The sequence below is a fragment of the Corythoichthys intestinalis genome, chromosome 11, assembly GCF_030265065.1.
Source record: "Corythoichthys intestinalis isolate RoL2023-P3 chromosome 11, ASM3026506v1, whole genome shotgun sequence".
NCBI classification, from domain to species: domain Eukaryota; kingdom Metazoa; phylum Chordata; class Actinopteri; order Syngnathiformes; family Syngnathidae; genus Corythoichthys; species Corythoichthys intestinalis.
The window spans coordinates 33,748,323-33,769,765 of NC_080405.1; the positions used below are offsets into that span (position 1 = coordinate 33,748,323).

The 21,443-nt window shown below is 39.1% G+C and overlaps 1 protein-coding gene across 20 annotated transcripts in view; it reads right to left on the reverse strand.

Moving 5' to 3' along the window:
* tenm2a (teneurin transmembrane protein 2a) overlaps positions 1–21,443 on the reverse strand; it is a 342,932-nt gene that overhangs the window by 250,522 nt on the left and 70,967 nt on the right. For all 20 annotated transcript variants that reach the window (XM_057849548.1, XM_057849549.1, XM_057849546.1 and 17 more), the window contains one exon: positions 7,602–7,898. In XM_057849548.1, coding sequence (XP_057705531.1) covers positions 7,602–7,818 — 217 coding nt within the window. In that variant the 5' untranslated portion in view covers positions 7,819–7,898. The remainder of the gene's footprint in view (positions 1–7,601; positions 7,899–21,443) is intronic.

Below are 21,443 nucleotides of genomic sequence, written 5' to 3' on the forward strand. Positions count from 1 at the left end.
CTTTTTACGGGAGTGTTGTGGAGTATAAAACAGATATTTTTTGGCAATGTCGTTGTGTTTCTGGATTATTTTGTTACTTTTTAGCCCTTAAAAAGAAAAACAAGTTATATATGTATATATGTACAGTGCCTTGCAAAAGTATTCGGCCCCCTTGAACCTTGCAACCTTTCGCCACATTTCAGGCTTCAAACATAAAGATATAAAATTTTAATTTTTTGTCAAGAATCAACAACAAGTGGGACACAATTGTGAAGTGGAACAACATTTATTGGATAATTTAAACTTTTTTAACAAATAAAAAACTGAAAAGTGGGGCATGCAATATTATTCGGCCCCCTTGCGTTAATACTTTGTAGCGCCACCTTTTGCTCCAATTACAGCTGCAAGTCGCTTGGGGTATGTTTCTATCAGTTTTGCACATTGAGAGACTGACATTCTTGCCCATTCTTCCTTGCAAAACAGCTCGAGCTCAGTGAGGTTGGATGGAGAGTGTTTGTGAACAGCAGTCTTCAGCTCTTTCCACAGATTCTCGATTGGATTCAGGTCTGGACTTTGACTTGGCCATTGTAACACCTGGATACGTTTATTTTTGAACCATTCCACTGTAGATTTGGCTTTATGTTTTGGATCATTGTCCTGTTGGAAGATAAATCTCCGTCCCAGTCTCAGGTCTTGTGCAGATACCAACAGGTTTTCTTCCAGAATGTTCCTGTATTTGGCTGCATCCATCTTCCCGTCAATTTTAACCATCTTCCCTGTCCCTGCTGGAGAAAAGCAGGCCCAAACCATGATGCTGCTACCACCATGTTTGACAGTGGGGATGGTGTGTTCAGGGTGATGAGCTGTGTTGCTTTTACACCAAACATATCGTTTTGCATTGTGGCCAAAAAGTTCAATTTGGTTTCATCTGACCAGAGCACCTTCTTCCACATGTTTGGTGTGTCTCCCAGGTGGCTTGTGGCAAACTTTAAATGAGACTTTTTATGGATATTTTTGAGAAATGGCTTTCGTCTTGCCACTCTTCTATAAAGGCCAGGTTTGTGCAGTGTACGACTGATTGTTGTCCTATGGACAGACTCTCCCACCTCAGCTGTAGATCTCTGCAGTTCATCCAGAGTGATCATTGGCCTATTGGCTGCATCTCTGATCAGTTTTCTCCTTGTTTGAGAAGAAAGTTTGGAAGGACGGCCGGGTCTTGGTAGATTTGCAGTGGTCTGATGCTCCTTCCATTTCAATATGATGGCTAGCACAGTGCTCCTTGAGATGTTTAAAGCTTGGGAAATCTTTTTGTATCCAAATCCGGCTTTAAACTTCTCCACAACAGTATTTCGGACCTGCCTGGTGTGTTCCTTGGTTTTCATAATGCTCTCTGCACTTTAAACAGAACCCTGAGACTATCACAGAGCAGGTGCATTTATACGGAGACTTGATTACACATAGGTGGATTCTATTTATCATCATCGGTCATTTAGGACAACACTGGATCATTCAGAAATCCTCACTGAACTTGTGGAGTGAGTTTGCTGCACTGAAAGTAAAGGGGCCGAATAATATTGCACGCCCCACTTTTCAGTTTTTTATTTGTTAAAAAAGTTTAAATTATCCAATAAATGTTGTTCCACTTCACGAATATTAGAATATTAGAATATTGTGTATTCTAATTTCCTGAGACAGTCCTGTATATATACACAGGACTGTCTCAAAAAATTAGAATATTTTGTATTCTAATTTCCTGAGACAGTCCAGTATATATATATATATATATATATATATATATATATATATATATATATATATATATATATATATATATATATATATATATATATATATATATATATATATATATATATACATATAAATTAGACCTGAATAATACTGGAAAAAAAAAAAAAACATTGCGATATACTGTATATTGTCAAGGCTCCACACTTTTTGCATTGGTTGCACTGGTGTGCCAAACGTTTTTCTTAAGGTGCACCAGCACAAAATGTAGGCGCACCCTCATTTTTCATTGTATCACCTTTAACACCCTTCTTTTAATCACTCTCCATAACATTCATATAATTCATTCATCTTCAGAACCGGTTATCCTCGAGGGTCGCGGGGGTGCTGGAGCCTGCCACAGCTAACTCCAGGCAGAAGGTGGATACACCCTGAACAGGTTGCCAGCCAGTCACAGGGCACATATAGAAACACATCCCTCATACTTATTGCTGTCTAACCTACCAACAGTTGGAAAGCGTAGTAGGAGTATGTTACACCATGGAGGAGTAGAATAAGACCTATGACACTTTTCAGGTAGTCCTTTACTCAATTGAAATAGCTACGAGATGCATACGCAGCTGGCAAAGGGACCAAATACCAGCGAGAAAACAAGGAGAGAAAAGGAGGATGAATTGTAGCTAATGTCTTTTCCATTTATTTTTAATAGTGTGCAGCTGCGTTGTTCTCTATTTGATCATCAGTTGCCCGGGTGGACTTGACTGCATGGTCTTGCAGAAACATCAACTTGAGTGAATGCACACTATTTATTCATTTCAAAATCTATATGCACTACTTCTTCATGAAGATTTCCTTTGAGCTACCAGAAAATATGGCTATAAGGTGTCAGCAAACAGCCCTAAAATACATCAGTGGCTTTGAAAAAATTTTCATTAAACAACTATAAAGATGCAAATAAGCAGTCTTTGTAGTGGTAGACCTGTCAAGTAAAGTATGTACCACATTAGTGGCCAAAAAACTATAGCTTTTAAGAATACGATTTTTATATTTCGTAAAGATGCGTGATGATATCGGTTACCGATAACTATCGGCCGATAATGGGAATTATGACGTCACACAGATAATCCAGATTTTTAAAAAATTCAACCGATAATGCAATCCGATAATTATATACTTGATTTAGCCTCCAAATGTGCGCAATCAAAACAGTTTTGTCCAATTCTGCACCGCTGCCTCGTCAACCCCTCCTCCCTCTGAAGCCCCTGTCGCATGAGTGACACATTACCAATTCTGCACCGCTGCCTCAACCCCTCCTCCCTTCAGAAGCCCATGCCGCATGAGTGACGCGTTACACCACATAGTTGAGGAAGTTGGATATCATGGCGGCTCTGTCACCAGTGTGGGTTGATTTTTCCGTTTTTGAAACAAAGGACGCTCCCGCCATCTGCAAAACATGCAATGCAGAAGTTCCACGAGGCGGAAAGAAACCGTCCTCATCCAACATCACTAAACTGATCAGCCATTTAAAGCTGCATCACAAAGATTTTTGGAATGAACACGAGGCTGCTGCTTGCACGTAGGCTGAAGGTAATGTACACAAACAGAAACTAAGCTAAGTTTCGAGGCTTGTGACGATCGGAGACGCTTTTGACGGCAGCGCCGCTGCCACTCATCTCCGGTTCAACTCATTAAGCACCACGGCCAGACTTAGGCCTGGCACGTGTGCTCACTTTGTGGCCGGACGGACACATGCCAGGCTCGTTCGGACGAGAGACTTTTTACTGAAGTGACCCGAGAGCCAAAGCCCCGGATGAAAAAATAATGCAGTTTATACGACAACCATTCTTCGTGATAATTTTATTTTCAGCTCGCTATTTTTATTTAAAAAAATGTGGGAAATGTGAAAATGAGTGAAATATACTTGAAGCACTGGCAGATCATTTCACTTATTTCCAATAGAATAGATTAGAATAATAGAATTTTAACCCTTTAACACCGAACGTGTTGGCGGCGACGTGTTTACGCATATAATCTTTGAAGCCTCGTCATGCTGTAATTACGACACCCACGTGCCACTGGTTGCTCTCATTTGAAAGTGCGGAAGTTGTATGTCCACACCAGTTTTTATTTGAAGTCAATCGACCAAGTAAAACGGGAGATAATGTCATTTGAGTTTTATAGATTTATTGCACTCATAAATAAGCATTAAAACGCTCCATAGACGATATGTTTATCTCCATATTTCCATCATTTATTGTCCTTTTTCAAAACCGAAAGCAGCTCGGAAGACTACGTATCCCAAGAGCGGTTGTGAGGTCAAGAAGGACGAACCTAATGTGAACATTTTTTATTAATTTGCCGAGCGAGGCGGCACCTAAGCAAAAGGAGGCATACGAAGCGAGCACCGGCCGGTTGGATTGAGCGAGCGACTTTGAAACGTGTGGAATGTATCAAACTTTATTGAGTAGCTTGCCTGAAAAAATTTCAACTGAACTACTTGTCATTATTTTTTAAAATACTCTTGTTTAAGTTTATATTTGATTTTTTTTTCTTCATTATCAATCTTTTCAATTTGTATATAGATGTGTGTGTGTTCGAAAAGCTTGATTGCATGTACTGTATATACTTTTGATAAGGTGATGGGTACAATACCTAACCTCACAAAGAGATATCCGCTTAACCCTTTTTGTCTTAGATGATGTATATATACACTGTATATACTATATATATATATATATATATATATATATATATATATATATATATATATATATATATATATATATATATATATATATATATATACTGGACTGTCTCAGGAAATTAGAATACACAATATTCTAATTTTTTGAGACAGTCCTGTGTATATATACAGGACTGTCTCAGGAAATTAGAATACACAATATTCTAATTTCCTGAGTATATATATATATATATATATATATATATATATATATAATTTTTTTATTTTTTTTTAATGTCTCACTATTTTGCCCTATATATAACCTATTTCAGTGTTCACCAAATCTAGACCTCGATGCCATCTATCCTGTCCTGTTTTCCACGTCTCTCTCCGCTAACACACTTGAATCAAATGATTATGTCATCAGTACCTTCTCCAGAAGCCTGATAATGATCCTGATTATTTGATTCAGGTGTGTTAGAGGAGGGAGAAATGGAAAACACGACAGGAAAAGTGGCTTTGAGGTCCGGATTTAGTGAACCCTGACCTATTTTGACCATAGTGTGTGTAAAGGCCAAAAACACCTATGACCATACCTGCTGTTTGTGTTAAATTGTCAAACTCAAAACTATTCAGTCTTATCTTTTTCTATTGAATGTTCATGCTAACAAGCTGAATAAATATTATCAAGCTTCAAAACGGTTGGTCGAGCATGATTGGTTTTCAATGGGACATCACCATGACAACATCTGAAAAAAGATTTTGGGATTTTTTTTGTCTTTTTGGGTCCAAAATCTTGATTATAATTGATCAGTGAAGAAAACAACAATTTGGACATGGAGGTTATGGTGTCCTGAAAAAAGGGACCCAACCTGGCCATTGTGAACAATTTTTTTCTTTGAAATATAAAGACAACATCAAAGGCATGCAAATTCGGCCAAAATAGGCTTAAGTGTTAAAGGGTTAAGGAGGTGTGTTTTTCCAGTGTAGGAATGTTATATATAGTATGCTAGGAATTGCTTACTTTTAAAGGCATTTTTGTGCAATTTAGGTATTTACTCTGTAAGTAATTGTTGCCAAAAGTTTACCATTTCACAATGTCAGGCAATCTGTCATTATTTAGATGTTGGAATTTACTACTTGTTTGATGTTGAAAAAAAAGAGCAATACATTCTATCTTTGCACTGTAATATTTGCTCTTGTGTATACTTTAAAATGTTACATATATCTTTTATTAGAATTATTGGCTTGACATTATCGGTTATCGGCTGGAACGAGGAGGAAATGATTGGTTATTGGTATCGGTTGAAAAATGTATTATCGTGCATCACTAATATTTTCCTTTGGCTCTTGCATAGAAGTGCTTCTATGTTGTTACTGTCTTAATCTCAAATTAAGAATTTAAGTGATGATTGTCAGGTGGTGTTGCTGGCAGAAGACGGATAGAAGTTGAGAGGTTGACAGAAATCCACCAGATGTGAAATGTCATGAGACCAAACCCGGAAAATGCTACTTTAAGCAAAATATGTTCAAAGTAGCTATTATCATGATAGAAATGCAAATTCCGACTACATTTAAGTTGTCTAATTCTTAAATTATTCATCTGCTGATTTTCTCACTTTGTTTCTCCCACCAGTCCTCATTTTCTGTCTACTGAGCTCTCCTCCTCCTGTGGTGTCACAGTCCTTATGGTGCAGCAACACTGTTGGTCTCCTGTGGCCACACTTCCCACGATGCATCTGTGGCTGTGGGCTTTTGACAGTGTTGATCGGCTGAGAAGACTTTGGTATTGACCAGACTGGTGCGTCAGCTTGGTGCAGCACTGAAGTTTGTCCGGATGATACACATGACTGATTTTCAGACTTCCTTGATACCAATCAATCTTTGTTTCCCCTTCTGTACTGTTCCATTCAACGAACAAAATATATATTTTTTCTAAATATTCACCTTTGTATGCAAGTGCCTATTAAAAAAAGAGATTTCAGTCCTCGCATGGTCTTCTGTGGTCATAGAAATCAGAGCTTTGCAAAAATCAATTCCATTGAGTGAAACTCCTTTCACCAGGCAGGGATCAATGCAAATGCTGCCTGCCTGTTTCATGGGCCTTGGCAGTATACATGTGTGTACATGTACAGGTTTAAGGACAAGTGGAAGGGAACAGGCATGCCCTTCAGCATTGGCCTCTCGGCTATCTTACTTTGGTGGACACTAAGAGTTCATTATGACAAGGACGCAATTGACAAAGGTCTGCTTCGGCACTTGACAGAGTTAAGAGACCAATTACAATGATCTCCACAGAATACAAACTAAGGGGCAGTTTACATGGCGACTCTGCGACACGAAGACGCAATAACTGTGTTGCGGAGTGGCCTCGCGTGCATATGGTGTCGGCGAAGACGAAAAATTCTGAATCCTGCCCCCAAAGTGGAAGAATCCAATTGCGGGGGATTGAGGGGGGCTTCCTCGGCATGCATATCAAAGGCTCCCGCGGTGCGAGACCGCGCCGATAACGTCAGCACTCGTACACGTCACATTGGGTGTGAGCAGCGGTGCTACTAAACATTAAAAACAGCAAATATGGTGGAATGTCGTCTTTAATTTACTGTTTTAATAATATTTTTAAATTAAATATGTTGAATGTTTCCATTTTTTGTGCCTTTTTGAACAAAAGAAAAATGCCATTGCTTCGAGTGGGCGGGCATATTTTTTTTCCGGGCTGATGGAGCTTGGTGGGGTCAAAGTGCATCATTCTCTGTCGCCCTGTAAATCTGCACTGCCCCTTGGCCCTGGCATAAATACTACATCGTTTTCATGTGGAATTGCGACATTGTTCGAATGGAGACGCAAATGCAAATGCAAATTTGAAATTTTTCGTATTCTCGGAGAGTCGCCATGTAAACGGTCCTTAATAAACATATATTGAAGGGGTTAAATTCACGATTGCTCAAATTTGTGGGAATTGTGTAAAAAAAAAAAAAAGAGCCCTCACCTTGAAGCCAAACCATGTATGCAGATCAAATAAAGCCATAATTCTCCACACCTATTGAGGTTTTTTGACAACCATCCAAATCAATATAATTTGACTGGTGAAGTTCTGTGCCCGACTGTGTTACACGCATTTTACATGAACTGCGTTACAGTATATCCAGCAGGGTATGGATAATTTCTATTACGCATTTGTTCAAAAACCCACCTTGTCTTGAGTACTCATCAGCCTCATGGTGAACAAGGTCGGTCACACAGCCACTGTAGTGAAGTCTCTGCTCGTGCTCGAAAGCCTTGAGCGTCTCACTGGAGCTATATGACTTCTGGGTTGGCACACGACACTCATCTGCCTCTAGGGAAGAGGTGTTGTAAGGGGACTCCTTGGAGCAGGTCAGAGAGTGCTGCCTTCGATCTTTTAGATCCATTATGGTGTGAGCGTGAGGGACGGTTTCTAAAGCAGGTTAGAGGTGTTGGGTGGATCAGCCTCCAATGTATATCTCCACTCCTGGAAAACAGAAATAAAAGGATGGTATTAATTCAATTTCCGTTTTTTTTTTTTTCCCCCTCCCAGGAGATAATACAGGATTATTTCACAAAAATTTATAGTGTGGTAAATTAACATACAGTGTATTCAACCACTGAAACATGCTACATATTTGATGGCAGTTTACTGTGACTACGTGAGTCTAGTATAAAATTTTCAGCCAAAATTTATAACCTGACAGTCACTCAGCGGGTGTCAGCACTGCATGAATACAAGCATATAAAAGGGAAAATAATAATGACAACAGAGGTCAGAGAATAAAGGAAAACTGTAGGAGGACATTGTTAGAATTAAAAATGAATAAAGAATATGATTGTTAGAAACAAGTAAAAGTGTAAGGAGGACTGAAAAGTAGACTAATGCTACAGGAAGGATGTAAGAATGGGAGAAATGACTTTAGGGCATTGCTAGTCTCTCCCTCATTATCACAGTGAGAATGAATCCCACTCCCTCTGAGGCTGTGAGGGATAATCAAACAAACCCAGACAACACTTCACAAACACCCATACATCCACAAACAGGATGGATGCACCTATATGTCCACACAAAGATTAGTTTCATTAACTTGAAACATACAAAAATAACTTTCAACAGATATTAACATGTACATGGGGACCGTGCTGCCTTTAGTGCCTCTTTGTCTAATGTTATTGCATCACAAGCAGCCAGCCCACTTTAAATGCATTCACATTTTATACATTTAGACACAGATTGTACATTATGATACTAAGACAGCATGATGCAAGTGCAAGAGCCTGGAGCAACGTAGTACATTAGCAGCCAAGGATCAAAGTGCAACAATACAACAACCAGCAGTAATTGACAGCAATGCCCCCAGCAGCTGCCAGTATGGGGTATTTAAGGTAATAAATAGACTAGCTGGGTTTCGCTTGCTTGAGGTTAAAGGAAGTCTGGTCCACCCACTGCACTGCAGCAGCACATTATATTTTCACAATTCCCAGTCTGGAGTGTATTTGTCAATAACAGGGCATGCAAGAGCTTTCCAAAAACGAGGTGTAATTGGATTCTGAAAGTGTGATGTAACTAATTGCATGCAGGAACAGCTTTGAGAAGGAGACAGAGAGGGGAAAAAAGAGAGAGTCCAGAATGGGAGTCAATCCTTTCAATGAGGCCTCATTTTAAAATGCTTAGGAAGTAGTATTGAAAAGTGCCCTGCTATGTGCATTGATTAACAGTAGGATTTAAGTCTCATAAAGAGCTCATTATGCACCGGTATCCATCACATAAGCTATTAGGAGTTCAACCTTAATGTGTTTGTACCTTGAATGGAGAGTGAGGAAATCGAGAGGGATATAGCGGGGACACTGACTGGTATTATACACATATCCGGGCCCACAAGCTTTGTGTGTATTTGTGTGCACAATAATGATAAGAATCATACTGTACGTCCAGAAGTTGCTAAAAGCAGATCACAGTGGTCTGCCAATGTTCCACACATTCAGCGGCCACCCACCTAACTTTGCAACTGATACCTTTTTTCCCTCCCACTGTTGGCGAGCCTATTGGAAGGCAGACCCACCATGCCCCTTTGGGTTATGCCCAGCTGGGCTCCATAAGTGAAGGTCCATGAAGCCATTTATGGCAACATTGCCCTATTTAATAACCCATGACTCTTTCATAGAAATGAGAAATCACAACTATGCGGTTAATTTTAAAAACAAATGTTTTTGTTAACTCAATTGTCATTTTGATGCATGAAAACACTGAAAAGCAGAATGAGAAAAACAATATGGAATAGAAAATGAAAAGATGTTCCGTACAAATTTGACCCTCAAAGTGCCTTGAAATGCAAAGATATCCAAGATGAAGAAGGAAACAAAAAAATAAAATAAATAAAAACTAAAAGAAACTAGGCCTGCAAGCAGGACTGAACGGGCCGTCACAGTTTGGCGAAACTCGAAAGGCACGCAGCTCAGGATGGTAACAGATCGTCCCCCATTTATCATCTCATGAGAAGTTAGCCTGTGCTCGAAACTCCCCTCTTTTTTTGTGTTGAGCCTTGTTTTGTGTTGTGGGCATGGCTGACAGAGATGTTTTAATTTAGATGTTAGATCTTGATATACAGGGATGAGAAATACATTTACACCCCTAGGTGAAAAAAACCTGTTGAAGAGGGTGCTACAAAAAGGATGCACTACTGAGCTGCGCAGCCACACCTTTATTCAAAGCAAAAATTAATCTCCTAATTGGGCCAATTCAAGTACGTGTGCCAAATTTTGTGACTCTATGAGCTGCCTAAGTCCCTGAAGAAATCTAATTCCTTTTAATGGCGAACAAAGGGTCATTATGGCAACAGACAGAGACATGTGGACATAAAATACAGTATTACTAAGTGTCTTGTAACTACACCGACCAACCTGAGTTAGTCCACTCAAATCCGCTTAAGCTGCTCACTTTGACACAATGAGTTGCCACAGCAACAGTTTAACAGGTTAAAGGATGATTGACACATGTGTCACTTTGAAGTTTCTGCTTCCAAGCCTCTCTGGCAAGATCAAACCTTAACATCTGTCAATCAACGTTTAACTTCAATAAGCAACTCCAAAGAGTGGGACTACGTAAACGGATCGGGACAGCTCATCTGTATTTATTTATTTTTCAATTGAAAAAATATCCGCGATGGACTGAAGGCATGAAGTTTGAAGCGTGAAGTAGCGAGGGATCACTGTATTCTTCAGAACCATTCCCAATTAATATGATTTTGCACTAACGTGCACAAAATGGTCATATCTTTTTAAAAATTAAAAAAAAATTTTTTTTATTATGAAATACTTTTAAAAGGGGTACTGTTACATTTAAGGAATATTCACACCTAAAGAACACATACTGTACATGTGAATATAGTAGAATTTCATAAGAAACAGCTGTTTTGCAAGTGTGTGAAGCAGCCACACAAAAAGGACTTTGGAGTTAATAGGTCATTTGAAAGTGTAAGTAGGTTTAAGTGCTAGATAAGCAGGAGGAGAAAGGTCATTGAATGAGAGATAGACGGATAAAGTGAAAAAAAGCCGTGGGGGTAATTCACAAGATTTGGATCGCATATCAATCACATTCCACCCACCTGTGTCTTCTTCAAGGTCACTGAGACAGCCATTTCAAGAAAGTAGCAAGCACCTAACTTGAGCTCGTCAATTACTCAGGTGACAGCAGTCTGACCTCCCATGAAACATCAGACAAAAGTGGATTACCCTCTTTATAAGAAGTACACTATCTTATTAACTGATTTCCATCATAGTATCTAGTGGCATATTTCCAGCCAAGACAACACATATTGGTATTTTTATGCACATACATTCAGAAAGCGCAGACACACAAATGTCATACATGCAAGCACATGTACAAGGCCACCTTCAAATATGAGAGGGTGTTTGAATGACAGGGGTAATAGACACACCCGCGACCATGAAGTGACCATCAAATCCAGGCTGAATAAGAAATGTAATTAGGCGAATACAGAAACTTGGGAAGTAAAGTTTTCAAATTACATCAGTAAGTTTTGTTTCAGAGATATCCTTTTTAAGTTATTTACTTGGTGTAGAGTTGATTATATTGAAAAAATGACAGTTGCTATTTTAGGTTTGATTGGATAGTACTAAGTGAAACAGTAATGAGCCAACCAGACTAAGTGAAATCATGGTACCCTTCCTCTGAAAATGATTTACCACTAATTTTGTTCCTACAAAGCCTGCTTTGTTTGATTTTCTTCCCCCTCACTCAACGTCATTTTAACAGCAAAAGACGCACATTCAAAAACACATCCATTGCACCTGTTTTTTTTTTTTCTGCACAACTTGATTTGGTGGTTGTGATTTTTCTGGGAAGATGGAATGATTGAAATCTACAAAATATGGCGAACGATAACAAGATCAGGGGCGTCACTAGACCTAATACGATACTGGGTCTAGGGATGGGAAATCGAAATCCGATTCAAATTCCGAACCGGTTCCTAGTGTTTCGAGGCCTCGACATCACAATGAAAAAGCCTTAACGATCCCTTTGCCGATTCCTAAAAGCGCGTATTATGTCATCACGTGACGTGACGTCTCTTGTTGTCCAGACACATCAAACTAGCATGACGGCAAGTACCACTCGCTCCAAAGTTTGGCTACACTTCACCAGGAAACGATGGTTTAACACGAGCACTGCAGTCGTAAACATAACAATGACAGCACGTAGGTTCAAAAGCTCGAAAGTGTGTCTTCACTTCATGAGGAAAATTTACAACAAAGCGACTTGCAGTCATTGAAAGGTGGAGATAACTGCATCGGGAGGGAATACGACTGTACTGCCCTCACCGAGACGCTAAGGCTCAGTCCTGGCTATACAGCTAGCTTAACTCCCAAATGATGATGCAGAAGACGTTGGTATAATTCGCTGACTTTATTCAACCATCACTTAAAGAGTGAAACTAAAAATAGATAAATGAAACAAAATTGATGTTTCATTTTTCACATCGTTCAAACCACTACATAACTGGATTTAAGTGTCGGATCGCGAGTGGAAACACACAACAACAACACAAAAGATGATGCATACGGGCGTTGCCTCCGTATAGATATTTTACAACCATTAACAAAGAACGTAGGCTCGTAGGAGTGTTTCCCTCTCTCACTAACTCACTTGAATGCTTTGTAGCTGCACTTCTTCGCGTGTAAGTGCGCTCTTCTTCACGTGAGCGCGTTCTTCTTCGCGTGAGGAAGCGCAAGGGCGCCCCCACTTGAGCGTGAAAGCACCATAAAAACTAAAAGGCATGCATTTCAATATAATGGTAAATAATACTTTAACACATATTGCCAAAGGCAGAACAACGACCTATATGCCAATATATACCAATATTTTTTATTTCTATTAAGAAAAATGTTTCAGTAAAATATTACACATTCTTGTGTATTTGCCACTTACTGCCACAGTTAACATTGAGGCTTTGGGCCTCTTTTGACCTCGTTGTGAATTTGTAAGGTTGTGACATCTGATTAAACAAACTCGATGCAAATCAAAAGTTTTGTTCTTCTTTTTCCCCAAATTAATATCGATAAGAGAATTGATAAAGAATCGAATCGTTAAGCAATATCGATAATGAAATCGGAATCGTAAAAAATCGTATCAATTCCAATACCTAACTGGGGCACAGTGGGGCACTGGCAAGCGAGCAGTTTTTTTTTATTAGCACAAAAAGTCAGAAATTGTACTTTAAACCATGTATAATTCAATGTATTCCCACCCTTCCTTTGAACCAAAGTCACTCCTGCACTCTGCTGCTCTACGTTGTCTTGTAATATGCATTTCTCAACTGGTAGGTTGTGACCTATAAGTGGTTTATGTTGACTAGGTGGGTTACCTAGCTTACCTCTCATTCCTCCTTGCTGATTTATCCTTGCTGCGAGCAAATAACTTTCTGATATCCATTTGCAAATGTAATGATGTTTGAGTCAAATACAAAGTAAGACATCTGGTTACAAATTACAGGGACTTCAGTATCAAATAAAATGCTTGTAAAAAAGCTGGAAATTATGATGAGCCCACATACAATAATGGTAAATGGTGTTATACTTATATAGCGCTTCTGTATCTTGCTCAAGGACACTTAGGTGCGTTCATCAGGGCGGAGAATTGAACCCACAACCTCTGTGTTGGGGGACAACTACTCTCCCACTGAGCCACGCCACCCCACTAATATAAGAGGTTAAAACCCAAGGATAGGCAATTAATTAATACAGGTTAATTCATTTTGGTTATATGAACAAAGAGCAATCAATAGCATCAATACAGTTCAATATGCTGAATCAATTTCTTCCTCGATACCAAACAGGTTCGCATCAACGTAAATAAATGATAATTAGGTGCTATTACATTAATGACACAAACGGTTAGCATGCGTTCGCTAGCATTAGCACATCGTTCAAACAACCACACAACTGCCTCTAAGTGTCCGATCGTGGGTGGAAAACACACAACAACAACAGTAAAGATGATACACACAGGCGTAGAGCTATAGAGATGTTTTACAAGCATAAACAATGAACGTAGGTTCGCAGCCGAGTTTCTCTCTTTCGCCCACTCGCTCAGAGACGCTGCGTAGCTGTCCATCTTCTTCTGGAGTGTGAACGCTCTTCTTCACGGAAACAAGTGCGAGTGCTCCCCCACTTGGGCGTGAAAGCTCCACAAACTAAAAGCATGCATTTAAATATAAAAAAGTCAATAATACAATTGAACACACATTGCCAAAGACAGAACGCGCACGTGACGATAGCTATTAGTAGTTATTCAGATAACTATGGCATAAAGAATATGCTAACAAGTTTACCAAACCATCAGTGTCACTCCAAAACACCAAAATAACATGTGAAATGGTATCATAATGTGTTAATAATTTCACACATAAGTCGCTCCTGAGTATAAGTCGCACCCCCGGCCAAACAATGAAAAAAAACTGTGACTTATAGTCAGAAAAATACAGTATATATGTGGTGTGAATAAAGTAATATGACCATATTAAATAGGTGCTTCTGTAGATTATGCTATGTAGACTTAAACTCCAAATTAAAAAAAATAAAAAAATAAAAACATTTAAATCGTCGTCTCGGCCACCCGGGCGGACATTTTCTCCAACTCTTCCTTCAACCCTTGCTATTTCTCCACATGTTCATGTTTTTTTTTCCTGATGTTGCTATCGCTCAGGATTGCTACATCTATCACTACTGCTGTCTTCTGATGTTTATCCACCACCACCATGTCAGGCTGGTTGGCCAACACCAGTTTATCTGTCTGGATCTGGAAGTCCCACAGGATCTTGGCTCGGTTGTTCTCGACCACCTTTGGAGGTGTCGCCCACCTTGACTCCGGGGTCTCCAGTCCGTACTCGGCACAGATGTTCCTGTAAAGTATGCCTGCTACCTGGTTATGTCGTTCCATGTATGCCTTGCCTGCCAGCATCTTACACCCTGCTGTGATGTGCTGGACTGTCTCAGGGGCCTCTTTGCATAGCCTATACCTGGGGTCCTGTCTGGTGTGATAGACCCCGGCCCCTATTGACCTTGTGTTTAGGGCCTGTTCTTGTGCTGCCATGATTAGTGCCTCCGTGCTGTCTTTCAGTCTGGCTTTTTCCAGCCACTGGTATGTTTTCCCCATGTCAGCTACCCTCTCAATTTGTCGGTGGTACATACCATGCTTGGGCTTATCCTTTCATGATAGCTCCTCAGGGTCCTCCTCCTTACTGGGCTTCTGTTGCCTGGGGCATTCACCGAGCAGGGCATCACTGGGGGCAATTTTTATGATGTACTCTTCGAGGGATGTAGGGACATATATGTGTACATTGCGGAAAACACAGACGACTGAAAAAGCTGTTTCTGCTCTTGCACTGCTCTTTAAAGGAAATTGCTGGATTTTAAGCCAAAACAACTGTTGTGTTTGATAGAACAATATGTCTATATGCTGGCATAGCAGATTCATGGCGCATTAAGCCCCCAAACTATTTTTAATTTGCCCGTTTTACCCCGTTTACAGACGTCGCACAACCCTTTTGTTTCAAGCCAGCCATAAAATGAAGGTGATTAATTACATTCATTATTCAAAATGTCTGTCGTTTTTAACTTAGACTCAATAATTGATGTCTAATATTTTGTTTAAAAAAAAGAAACGACTTTAAAAAAATTATTCACTCGCATATTTTAAACTTTTAAACAAATTACGTCACAATGAAAAAAATGGCGTCTGTAAAAAAGTCACAGATATTTACCTCATAACTATTTTCCGATATGTTAGATGATAAATAATTGATCCGTACAAAGAAAAATTGGAAAAAAATGTTTAAAAAGTTAAATGTATGAAAAAGAAAATCTCGACCACTCCTTGATGTCTGCGATTTCTGCATCATGACCCTTGTTATATTACCATGTTTCACCCATAAAAATCCCCAGAAAATCCAGCTGTGGCCATTCACAGCTGTGTCTTGACACTCAGTGATACATGCTACATTGAGTTTTTGGATCGAAACAAGGTAAGTACGTGATAATAACTCGTTAAAATCACGGTGCCTGTAATTCTGCTCTCGCGTGCGCTCACCTCCAAATAGGGTTTTGCTGTTAAAAAAGAAAAAAAAAAAAAAAATTAAATGCCCTCCTCTTCAAAAATTTTTTCCCCCAGAAAATTGAGATTTTAAGCTTTCCAATAATGTATCACACGTGCATGTCGGACAACTTTGAAAGTTGGCTAAATTGGGGGTCTCAGAGCGGAACTTCAAGTCACCTGAGTGTTTTCTTTCTTTCTTTCTTTATTTATTTTTTTTTTACTAGTGAAATTTATATTGGTGCACGAAATATGTCTGCCGATGTCCATGAACAAATTTATCAAAGGTTAAATAAAACCAGACATATACAGTACTGCAAGTTTATACTGCAAGATTACGATAATTTTATTTAATAACACTCAAGAGTAAGTGGTTAAAGTCACTTTATCCTATAAAGACAGACATGGAGTCAGGCTAACTTTATCTTTAACTTGATGAACACAAACATGTGTTACATCATTTTCCCAAACTCATTTTCAAAGTCAAAGGCACACAATGAGCTTGCTAAATTCGGTGTCGATAGGTGGAAAATAATCGGTAAGCACTTACCTTTGTCATCATCATTCTCACCATCCACACAGAACAAGGGCACAGCCGTCTTTACTCATTTGTGTCTTTTGAGCATTCAGAAGCAGCAATATATTTGTTCACAAGCTATTTAAATGGATTAATATTGCTTAACAATAAAAGAAAAACAAGGTAAAGATGAATACATTCTATGAAGAAAGGAACCAGTATTGGTCTCAGACATCATCAGATTGAAGGATACTAAAATTTAATCTTAGTGTTCTCCAATCTGCAAACACCATCAGAAAATAAGCCTGAAATTATTAATGATTGTTTTTGTTTTTTCCATTACACAGCATTTTTACGTCATTACAGTACAAAATAAGCAGCAATTTGCATCTGATTAAATGTTTAAGGAGCTAATTTAATAAAGGTGAAAAACGCCAGTAAAAGTTTATAACTGTAGTCCACCAATTGGGTGATATTGTAACTTCAGTAACCATCTCATATTTTGTGATTTTTGTGTCATTGACGCAAATGTTTGTGCAGTAACCCAGCATAATAAAACAGGTTTACATCAGGAGTTGGAAATTGTTGCCTCAGAAATCCCTAAATAGGTGAATTCCAAATTTTATATCCATAATCTCTAAATTGATTGGACTTTTTTCAACAATTTCAAGATTTTAATACTAAGCAGTTATTCAATGCACTCCCAAGAGCTCAGAGTTTGGCACCATAAACAAAATGCAGACTCTACAAATGAGGTCGCTTCTCATCTGCTCTGCCACATAACAATAAGGTCACTTACAAAAATAAAACATGATTTATCCTGTGTAACAGAACCTCATTCTATCAGGTTTCAAATATGTGCGTGCTTCTATACTGTTTTGAAATTAAACTCAAGTACTTCCAGAACATTTACTTTTTGTGTACTTCTATGTTGGAGTCAAATTTATGAAACCATCCAACAAGGGGGACAAAAGGACAATTTTAAAATAAGATCTGAATACACTTTGAGTGTCAGTTCTTCCTTTCTCAGTAATACATGGCACAGGTGAAAGACAAATCAGCAAGTGTGAAGGTACATCTTTCACCTTCCATGTTCTTCTGTATGTCCTCCCATTTTGTCATTTGTTTGAATATGAATAAAAGGGTGTGCAACAATCTGCCAGAGTGCCACAGAGCCTCTGTTTATTAGACTAATCCTTAAATCCACATTCTGCAGGCCTTGCAAACGCCTCACAAAGCTCTAATCTGAATCAAAACAAAGGGATTGGAGATGACATGGTCCCCGTCTCCATCTCTCCGTGGCTGCCAGTGTGGGTTTGGGGTGATGTGCGCATGTAGAGAAACCCACTGGCTCTGTTGCGTGATCTTGCTCATCACACCCATATTTGCTAAAGACTGATTTGTGCAACGCAAACCAACATTTTGTGTCCTGTGAATGCAGGCTGGCTGCAACGAGTCAGGCAGTTGGAGCCAAGATGCAAATAAACTGGGTAATTACACATAGCTCAAAAACTCACAGGAGACATGAAAGGGAAGATGAGAATGAGCTGTGCTAAGGAGACAAAGCAACAGCGTGGAGGATATAGCCAGAATAACTAAACAAAACAAGTTTATAATATAGACACAACATGATGGGGAAAACAGTCAATTTGATTTGCAGTAAAAGTCAGAGCACACATTCAAAGCTCCAACAGTTTCTATTGGAAAAACAAATAACTAATCAGCCAGCTACTGTATGTGGCAAAAACTCAGTGAGCATATAGACACATACAGTTGCTGAGATCAGATGGCGTCCAAACCGAGCAATACAAAAGAAAAGCAAAAAAGACTTTGGCAATGGTTGTTGGTGCCAGACGGGTTAAATTTGAAACACTTGATCCACTGGGATTTGTATCACAAACAGCAGAATGGCGCAACAGAAACAATAACTATATATTTGTTTGTTTTATTTAGTGGATGTACTTGTATTGTTTTAGAATGCTGTGCTTAGGGCAAAGTAGAGTTAAAAGAAAAAACCCTGAGTCAATAAAATGGCTTTGACAATTTAAAAAATAGCCACATTATGGCTGTTTTTTCATAAAAAAAAAAAAAAACAGTTTCATACAGTGGTTACTCAATTAAGTAGAAACGTGTGTTATTATTAGGTTTCCGATACGATAAACATATTTCGGCTATGGTATTATATTTTTCTGAATGTAGTGTACCAGGGGTCTCCAAACCGGTCCTCGAGGACCACTGTGGGTCCTGGTTTTTGTTCATACCGATCAAGCACAGACCTTTTAACCAATGTGGTTTCTATTAAAACAAGCAGCACCTGACTGCAACCAACTGATTACACTTATAAAACACCAGATTGGTGAAAAGGTGTGGTCTTGTTTTGTTGGAGTGAATTCCTGCCCCCACTGTGGCCCTATGTGGAATAGTTTGGAGACCACTGCCGTATCCGTTAAATTCAGATTACAATCTTAATCTATCTTTATCTAATCTTTATCACAATCTAGTTTTTCAATTGTGCCCACTTGTAGATACAAACAGGTATACTGTTCACATTAAAGTACACTAACTAGTGACTGCTTGTCATTTTCCCTCCAAAATGTCATGTGACTCGTTACAGGAGTGCTGTCAGCATTGCTGCAGAGATTGAAGAGCTGTGTGTGTGTGGAGGGGGCGTCATTCCCACCGCCATGCTTGACTTTAGCCATGGCACACTTATCTTTGTACTCCTCACCTGGTCGTCACAACACATGCTTGAGACCACCGGAACCAAACAAATGAATCTTCATCTCATCAGACCATAGGACATGGTTCCAGTAATACATGTGCTTTGTTGACATATCTTCAGCAAACTGTTTGCGTGCTTTCTAGTGTAATGTCTTCATAAGAGGCTTCCCCCTTGGGTGACAGCCATGCACACCAATTTGATGTAGAGTACAGCGTATGGTGTGAGCGCTAACAGGCTGACCCCCCACCTCTTCAATCTCTGCAGCAATGCTGACAGCACTCCTGTAACGAGTCACATGACATTTTGGAAGGAAAATGACAAGCAGTACTCAATTTGGACATTTAGGGATGTACGTAGTTTCCATGCGGTGCACTCACTTTTGTTGCCAGGGATTTAGATATTAATGGCTATATTTTGAGTTATTTTGAGGGGGAAATACATTAACTCTATTATTTAAGCTGCACACAGACTAATTTTCATTGTGTCAAAGTCTCATTTTGTCAGTGTTGTCCCATGAAAAGATATACTTAAATATCTGCAGAAATGCGAGGGTTGTACTCACTTTTGTGATACACTGTACTCAATAATAATTTAGAGGAAAAAAAAAAAAAACTTTACAAAACTTTCTATTATAAGCTAAACTATATTTGAATATTTTCTGGTAAACCAACTCTTTTTTATGAATTCACTCTTGTGCCTAGTAATTATTATTATTAATGAGAAAATAATAGTTCGCTCGTTTCAATTAATGATATTTCCCAGAAAGTTCAGGGGGAAAAAAGCCCTGGGCTAAATATCCATCCATCGCCCATTCTCATTAATGTTGACAGAAAAGATTATATATTAGTTTTTATTTTGTGTGCACACATAAGGTACGAAGATCCAATCATACTGTGTTGTGTAAGTGTATTCGCTCAAGTGGAAATGCAAATTTGACGCATAAATGTTTAAGCAACAGTGAGTACATTGAGCAACTGTAGCATGTAATAATGTTTACTGGTGGGTTCAGTTCATTTTACGGCAATGTTCACAATTACCAAGTTTAGTGGCCTGTATCTATATGAAAGAACTCCTCAAAGATGTGTGCCTTGTTACAGTGTATGGTGTAAAAATGCACCACCTTTCATCGAATCCTCTATCAGCAAAATTGTTTCCAGAACTTCAGTCACACAATCTATTCTTCAATTGTAGTTTATAAAAACACAGGATTACAGCGGTAACAGCTCATATTTGCCCTTGCTGCTTCATGTATGCAGCAACAAAATATAACCACCATAAATCATACGTTACAGATTTTTTCGCTGATAAACCAGTGAGGGTAATACTTTTACATACTGAGTTGTATCATAATTCCTGTTTGACTTAAAGTGCCTGTGACACAAAAAAGCATGTTTATTTCATAATACACGCGGTATTTTGTGCTTCTGAATGAAATGGACCGCTTGGATGTGTGTGGAAGTAATCACTATATTTATTTAGTTTTTTGAATCACGGGCCATAAAAAGGAGTGAATTCCGGCAAGAGTCTCCAGTTGAGAAAAAGGGCGCCATGGCGTGTACGGAGGAAGGAGTCTTCACTATACAGCCGTACTGTTTGTATGAGAAGGACTAAGGATTCAGCTGTTTTTGTGGATTAATACATTTATTTTTTGCATCACGCCAGCCAAACGGCTGCAGAGAAATCTTGCTGTATGAGGGAGAGGCGTGTGCGCCTTTTTGGGGTTTCAAAAGGTTCCCATTCACCGGTGGATATTGGCCAAAACAAGCCCTACTACTGTGGGACCATGGGACTTACGAGGAAGTGAGTAAACATCGTCTTTTATATTATGTCAAATACTGGGATAATTTTAAAATGTAGGTGGCTTGCATTTTGTGGCTGACATGCTCCTTGTCCCCTCGACAAACTACCGGCGGCTTGTCGCACATCCCCCCGCCGGGAGAGCACTATACTCGGCTTATAGCCCTCTTCATGTGCCCGGTGTTCTGTCATATTTTCTGACCGATCAGAAATTGCAACTTTGTGATAAAAATAGCCGTGAATACAGCGAGTACAAAGTTAACACTACAAACTTTCTTTAAATAAAGGGCTACTTACGTTTGATCATGGATAGGCATGTAAAAAGCTCTCCTCATACACATTAGCTGCACGTTAGCCGCATAACAACTGCAGCCGCCCTCCTTCA